Below are 8349 nucleotides of genomic sequence, written 5' to 3'. Positions count from 1 at the left end.
CTGTGTCTCAGCTTTATGCTTTAGATCATTGGTTCTTAACCTTGTTGGAGGTACCGAACCCCACCAGTTTCAAATACGCACTCACCGAACCCTTCTTTAGTGAAAAATGCAATGTTTAGGTTTTTTTTAAATTTGAGACATAGTTATATGTTTTTTTTACTGGTGCACAAAATGAACCGTGCATGAACATCACCTTGTTCAAAGAACAAAACCAACACAGTGCATGAACTCACAACAAATTACACACCTGCAAATCAGTGTGACTTTTGCTGTTGCTGTATCCATAATCATCATCATCGGCGGTCACGCGAACGAGTATGACGATACTCCTGGTAGGGGTGTATCCCTTTTTGGGGGATGCCTGTGCGTGACTTTGTTTTACGTGGGTAGACTGGTGCCAAGACGTTGAGGTCTTTACTGTATCCCTGGCTAGGGGGCAGTCAGGTACCAGGCCTTTGCCAAGGGCCACCTGGGGTAACAGTAGTAAAGGGATTAACCTCCTAGTGCCCCAAGACTCCATAGAGGAGCCTCCACTGCCGGATGCACTTTAACGTCATGCCCAGGACGTATCCATAATACGCCAAGAGGGAGAAGTTTTTATTTACATGATGAGTCGGGTGTGTGACCTCCGCGGCGGAGGCTCTGCCGAACCCCTGAGGCCTACTCACTGAAACCCTAGGGTTCGATCGAACCCAGGTTAAGAACCACTGCTTTAGATTGTAGGCATAATTTAAGTTACACGCATTTTCACCACCGGTTTAAGTGGTATTTGTCCACAACTACGGCCTGAGATTGACACAATCCTTCCCTCCAACCAGCTGAACTGAGAAATTTAGTGCAAAAGAGTAGAAACAGGCGTTCGATTCAGAAAAAACAAACCATTAAAAAAAACAAAAACATGCGCTACCGGTTGCCCATCCTGGCGACTCAGCCCCGCGGCTCTGTTAGTCCGCGTCGCACGGGGTGATTCCGGAGGCCTCTAAACGACGGACATTTATCCATGGAGGTGTGGGGAGCTGCCGGTGCTGTGTTTGGTTTGTTCTGTCTGACCCAGCAGGTTGGGCGGTTGGCATTGCCCTTGGTGCACAAGCACAGATTGCTGTCGACTCTGACCACTCTAGTCCTTCATTCAAAAACGCCCATGTGCAACAATTTCCTAGTTCTTATTGTTACACGACTGAGAAGTAGTCTGGAAGAAACACCTACAAAAATCTGCCCCCCAAAGCAAATGCTGAACAATATTAATACATTATTTTATAAAAGTACTGTCATTGTTTGCTATATGTACTATTGTAATGTTTTTCAAAAAACATTTACTATCTAAACATTTATTTTTATTTTTAAAATGTATTTTACATGTTAAAATTTATGGGCAGTCCAAGCACAGAATAAATTGATTCAAATTAATTTCAATGAGCGGGGACAATTTAAGATTCAAGTGGCGTGAGTTACGAACTTGGTCATGGAACGCAATGTGCGCGTAAATTGAGGTACATCTATCAATCAGTTTTATTGAGAATTGTATACACAAAATATGATACAACAGCTCGGCATATTTGCACATACGACTTGATAAAAAATGAATAGGGACATGGTCACAGTTGACCAAAATGTCTTTGTAGGAGTATGGCTTAACCACAAATTGCTTATAAATCATTGCCAACTTGTCCAACCACCACACAACTTGAAAGGCTGCAGAGAACTGATCAGCATGTGGTGTGCCCCAAACATTTTAACTACCATACGTTTTGATGTTGTTTTGAATTTAAATTTTCTAATTCTGACATTGGTTGGCTGTGTATTCCTTAGGGTATGCTGACATTGTTGTCCAACTGCATAGACCGTCTGAACGTCTACAACAGTGTGGCTCACTTTGGGGAGTGTGCCGGTTCAGAGGCCGGAGCAGCCTGGAAAGACATTCTCAACTTGCTCTATGAGCTATTGGGTAACATACACACACACAATTCCTTCCTGTGATGAATGGTTGTGTCAGAATAGAGCTGTGCTGACATGCTATTTAACCCTCGACTTACTGACACTGCACAATGGGAATAGATTTCTAAGGTTGTAAGGATTCAGAAAGGCCAACGTGCACACTCATAAATGTTCCGATCACCTGTGATAGCTCATAAATTCTGTGACCTAACATGGGATGAAGCCCCTATGTGTTCTTTTGTGAGATGAAGATTGTTATGCAGAAAATGGAATGTTGTTTTTTTAAAATTTGCATTATTAGGGCATCAATAAGGAAAACTTCAGTAACGCTGAAGCTGCTTCCTACCCCCACTAGTGTCCTTCACAGCCTTATTTACACTGATTTCACTTATAGAGTTGAATTAATGTTCCAGACATGTCTCATCTTTTTACCATTCCCACCACCTCCTCCTCCACACCTGCTCCTGTGCAGCATTACATGGATTTAAAATGCCTCTGTCCCTTTCTGTCAGCCTGCTTTTCGTCAGGGCAAACCAAGTTGTGTGTATATGAGTTCTCTGCAAATGTCTTCACTTTTATTGGTATTCTCCAAAATGGTCAAGTCTCATGTCTGTCTTACACCGCGTTAGAAAACAACAAATACTTTTCCCAATTAGCTTGTGCTCGTTCCTTATGCCTTGCAGCTGCCTTAATCAGAGGAAACAGAAACAACTGCACCCAGTTCTCCAACAACTTGGACTGGCTGGTTAGCAAACTGGAGAGACTGGAGTCTTCTTCGGGTATGCTCATTATCATTCTCGTACAAAGCCCCCATTCTTCTAAGGTGGATTACTTAACACCCGAAATCAAAGATACCATGCTAGAAAAAAATTATACAAGATAAATGTCAAAGATGCACCAATAGATATGTTGTGTGCGTTAGTGTTGACTAATTGATGAGGTTGTGGCTGTGCAGGCATTCTGGAAGTTCTGCACTGCATTCTAATTGAGAGCCCTGAGGCTCTCAACATGATCCAGAGAGGACACATTAAATCCATCATATCGCTGCTTTATAAACACGGACGTAACCATAAGGTGAGCAACACATGTACTTCAAATCCTTTCCTCATACTGTATATCAAATGTTGGAAGGCTGACCTGCTTCGCAATAACATGTGCCTTATTCCTCCTCTTGTTCTCTCACATCTACCTTAAGATCCTTGATGTGCTTTGCTCGCTCTGTGTGTGCAATGGCGTTGCTGTACGAACCAATCAAAACCTCATTTGTGACCACTTGCTGCCCAAGAGAGACCTGCTATTGCAAACCCAGCTGGTCAATGACGTCCAAAGGTCAGAAATCAACTTACAAAGAAACTACTTTTGTCTGAAAAAATTTGTTTATCTTACAACACAATAGTACTTAAAATTACAAGTGCCCCAGCATATGAGTGCTTCGAGATAAGAGCTGTCTCTTGATTAATTGTTATGCTTTAAATTGCGAGCAAACATTTGAGTTTCAAGCATCAACGCCAACAGTTGGTGTAGCAAATGTCGCATGTCGCGGTACGACTGTATTAACAAACTAAAGCCGGGTATACACATACACATCCTTCTTGCTGACCAATAAATGTAAATACCAGATTATTTTATTTCAGTGCCTTTGGTTTGATGTGTGTTAAGAGTGAATTTGTCCAAATAATTGGCTTCCAAACGTGTCGGAGCCAACAACCGTAAATATTATACTTGTTCGATATAATGATAAAAATGAAAATAAAAATTTGGCATTTGGCGGGATAGGGCACTTTTATCCCAAGATTGGTGGGTATTGTTTTGCTAAACACCTAATATACAGATCTTCCAGATTTTTTAGAACACCAAAAATTACCTTGGCAGAAGTAGTATTGGTGCTAGCAAGTCATTAAATAGGATTTAAGTATTAATTGCACAATTTGGCTATGTATTTTCTTAATTATGCTAATTTGTAGTCACCAAATTATTTTGTAGTTATTGTTCATACATTTTAAAATGTGTAAATAATGTAGTCAGTAAAGTTGTTTTTTGATCCATTTATCTTGCAATAACAAATAAGATCGTGTAAGTTTACATCATCATAAATTCTAATTTTAAGTGAATTAAATTATCTTAACATCTATGTTGATATGCCTTTTTAACAACTTTCAAAAGGAAAATGAGTTATGTCAAAATCATTGGCTATCGTTTTATTTAGCTCGAAGGAAGAAATTATGTGTGACAACAAGATTCATTAAAATGGCTGACTTGCTTTTTTCTGTCTGTCTTCATTGCCAGTATGAGACCGAACATCTTTCTCGGTGTAAGTGAGGGCTCAGCTCAGTATAAGAAGTGGTACTACGAGCTTATGGTCGACCAGGTGGACCACTTTGTGACTAGCGAGCCTTCCCACCTTCGAGTGGGCTGGGCCAACACTAAGGGTTACGCACCCTACCCTGGTGGGGGCGAAGGCTGGGGGGGCAACGGTGTGGGAGATGACCTCTACTCTTACGGCTTTGACGGACTCCACCTCTGGTCAGGTGAGAAAATAATGTGTATGTTAGTTCTACATAGTCGTGGTCAAACGTTTACATACACTTGTAAAGAACATAATGTCATGGCTGTCTTGAGTTTCCAATAATTTCTACAACTCTTATTTTGTTGTGATAGAATGATTGGAGCACATACTTGTTTTTCACAAAAAACATTCATGAAGTTTGGTTCTTTTAATGAATTCATTATGGGTCTACTGAAAATGTGACAAAATCTGCTGGGTCAAAAGTATACATACAGCAATGTTAATATTTGGTTACATGTCCCTTGGCAAGTTTCACTGCAATAAGGCGCTTTTGGTAGCCATCTACAAGCTTCTTTTTCATTGTCCCATTTATTCTCTGTAAAGCACCGGATCCATTAGCAGCAAAACAGGCCCAGAGCATAATACTACCACCACCATGCTTGACGGTAGACATGGTGTTCCTGGGATTAAAGGCCTCACCTTTTCTCCTCCAAACATATTGCTGGGAATTGTGGCCAAACAGCTCAATTTTTGTTTCATCTGACCACAGAACTTTCTTCCAGAAGGTCTTATCTTTGTCCATGTGATGTCAGATGAAACAAAAATCTAGCATGGTGGTGGTGGTATTATGATCTGGGCCTGTTTTAAATGGGACAATGAAAAAGGAGGATTACCTCCAAATTCTTCAGGACAACCTAAAATCATCAGCCCAGAAGTTGGGTCTTGGGCGCAGTTGGGTGTTCCAACAGGACAATAACCCCAAACACATGTCAAAAGTGGTAAAGGAATGGCTAAATCAGGCTAGAATTAAGGTTTTAGAATGGCCTTCTCAAAGTCCTGACTTAAACGTGTAAACAATGCTGAAGAAACAAGTCCATGTCAGAAAACCAACAAATTTAGCTGAACTGCACCGATTTTGTCAAGAGGAATGGTCAACAATTCAACCAGAAGTTTGCCAGAAGCTTGTGGATGGCTACCAAAAGTGCCTTATTGCAGTGAAACTTGCCAAGGGACATGTAACCAAACATTAACATTGCTGTATGTATACTTTTGACCCAGCAGATTTGGTCACATTTTCAGTAGACCCATAATAAATTCATAGAAGAACCAAACATTCATGATGTTTTTTGTGAAAAACAAGTATGTGCTCCAATCACTCTATGACAAAAAAATGAGAGTTGTAGAAATTATTGGAAACTCAAGACAGCCATGACATTATGTTCTTCACAAGTGTATGTAAACGTTTGACCACGACTGTATATACACGGTTAGTCGTTTAGACTGAACCTGAACCTTGCAATATCCCAGAAGTGTGTTTGGATGTTTCCTAGGTCGCATCCCCCGGGCAGTTGCATCCCTCAATCAGCACATCCTGACCTCTGAGGATGTGGTGAGCTGCTGCCTCGACCTCGGCGCCCCCAGCATCTCTTTTCGCATCAACGGACAGCCCGTTCAGGGCATGTTTGAAAACTTCAACACAGACGGACTCTTCTTCCCCGTGGTCAGCTTCTCTGCGGGAGTCAAGTGAGTTGTTATTTGTTTTTTTCGGGCCAACACACTCCTACACTTGCACAGGCATGATCAGATGAGACGGACGCACACTCCACTCACACAAACCCTGCTTGTCTGAAATCCATCTAATCCACCGAGCCACCCACTCCTGTCCAAATGTATGCATCCTCAAGGCCGTGAGATTGGATGCAGGTAAGCTAGGTTGCTATGGCGACCATAGATAGTGTGATTGGCGTCATGCTAAAATGGAGTTTTAAAGGCCTACTGAAATGATTTTTTTTTATTTAAACGGGAATAGCAGATCCATTCTGTGTCATACTTGATCATTTCGCGATATTGCCATATTTTTGCTGAAAGGATTTAGTGGAGAAAATCGACGATAAAGTTCGCAACTTTTGCTCGCTGATAAAAAAAAGCCTTGCCTGTACCGGAAGTAGCGTGACGTCACAGGAGCTAGTATTCCTCACAATTCCCCATTGTTTACAATGGAGGGAGAGAGATTCGGACAGAGAAAGTGATGATTACCCCATTAATTTGAGCGAGGATGAAAGATTCGTAGATGAGGAACGTTACAGTGAAGGACTTGAGAGGCAGTGATGGACGTATCTTTTTTCGCTCTGACCGTAACTTAGGTACAAGCTGGCTCATTGGATTCCACACTCTCCTTTTTTTATTGTGGATCACGGATTTGTATTTTAAACCACCTCGGGTACTATATCCTCTTGAAACTGAGAGTCGAGAACGCGAAATGGACATTCAGTGCCTTTTATCTCCACGACAATACATCGGCGAAATGCTTTAGCTACGAGCTAACGTGATAGCATTGTGCTTTAACTGCATATAGAAACAAAAAAATAAACCCCTGACTGGAAGGATAGATAGAAAATCAACAATACTATTAAACCGTGGACATGTAAATACACGGTTAATGCTTTCCAGGCTGGCGAAGGTTAACAATGCTGTGCTAACGACGCCATTGAAGCTAACTTAGCAACTTAGCAACGGGACCTCACAGAGCTATGCTAAAAACATTAGCTCTCCACCTACGCCAGCCAGCCCTCATCTACTCATCAACACCCGTGCTCACCTGCGTTCCAGCGATCGGCAGAAGGACGAAGGACTTCACCCAATGCGTTTGGCGGCCCGGAGACGTAGGAAGTCAAGGTGAGGTCGGCGGCTAGCGCGGCTAGCGCTCCAACAAAGTCCTCCTGGTTGTGTTGCTGTAGTCCGCTGCTAATACACCGATCCCACCTACAACTGTCTTCTTTGCAGCCTTCATTGTTCATTAAACAAATTGCAAAAGATGTCCAGAATACTGTGGAATTATGAAATGAAAACAGAGCTTTTTGTATAGGATTCTACGGGGTACCATAACTTCCGTTACTCTGACTTCGTCACGCGCATACGTCATCATACCGCGACGTTTCAGCCGGATATTTCCCGGGAAGTTTTAAATGTCACTTTATAATTGGCATGTGTTGCAATGTTAAGATTTCATCATTGATATATAAACTATCAGACTGCGTGGTCGGTAGTAGTGGCTTTCAGTAGGCCTTTAAGATGGAGCACTTTTTCATGAGGATTGGTTCTGAATTTGTTGAGGCAAAATGCCTTTTGCAATGCAGATTTACCTCTTTAAAACACAGATAAATCTTCAATTTATTCTACTCCTTGAACAGATGCATGTACTACAGCAGGGGTCCCCGACCTTTTTTGCACTACGGACCGGTTTAATGTAGGCATTATTTTCAGGGACCGGCTTTCCACCTGTGCCAGATAAATACAACAAAAATAAGTGCATGAAAAATACAACTCACTATAACGCTGAATTAGTGGGAGCCGTGGGCTTGTGTCTTTGCAATGAGATCCCCAGCAGGTTACCATCATCAACCTGCTGGGGACTGCAGATGGAAATCAACCTTTGGCTACAATCTGTCACATTTATATTTTATATGTTCATTAATGTGCATTGTATCATGTCACAAAGCTATGACAAATATAACAAATGGTAACTTCCTATGAGGAGTTTTTTTGTACATTTATAAACAAGCTTATTGGTGTCTAGTGGGACAGGCGAAAGTTAAGTCGGACAAAATGCAGTCGTTTATAAATTATTTAATGTTTCTTTGAGGCCCGGTAGGAAATGCGTGACTGACCGGTACCGGTCCCCGGACCGGTGGTAGGGGACCACTCTATTACAGCATACAGACGTGTACAATCCAAACCTGCCTAATCTAATGAGTTAGAACAACAGGATGTCAGAAATGTAGTGAATAATTAATTTGATATTAATGTACTTGTATATGTTTCTCTTTAGAGTTTTAAGTGGCTTAAATTATTAAGGCTCAAACAAAATATTGGTGTTGTAGTGGGGAAATGTTTTTTTTTTTTGTCCA

The 8349-nt window shown here is 41.5% G+C and overlaps 1 protein-coding gene across 1 annotated transcript in view; it reads left to right on the top strand.

The window, feature by feature from the left end:
* LOC133645924 (ryanodine receptor 3-like) overlaps positions 1-5969 on the top strand; it is a 104661-nt gene extending 98692 nt beyond the window's left edge. Inside the window, exons 14-19 of the mRNA XM_062040853.1 lie at positions 1810-1945; positions 2619-2714; positions 2891-3009; positions 3131-3264; positions 4222-4463; positions 5773-5969. Of these exons, the coding sequence (XP_061896837.1) occupies positions 1810-1945; positions 2619-2714; positions 2891-3009; positions 3131-3264; positions 4222-4463; positions 5773-5969 (924 nt within the window). The remainder of the gene's footprint in view (positions 1-1809; positions 1946-2618; positions 2715-2890; positions 3010-3130; positions 3265-4221; positions 4464-5772) is intronic.
* Positions 5970-8349: the final 2380 nt, after the last annotated feature.

Source organism: Entelurus aequoreus, linkage group LG03, assembly GCF_033978785.1.
Source record: "Entelurus aequoreus isolate RoL-2023_Sb linkage group LG03, RoL_Eaeq_v1.1, whole genome shotgun sequence".
Taxonomy (NCBI): Eukaryota; Metazoa; Chordata; class Actinopteri; order Syngnathiformes; family Syngnathidae; genus Entelurus; species Entelurus aequoreus.
This window is presented reverse-complemented; position numbering and strand designations above follow the sequence as displayed.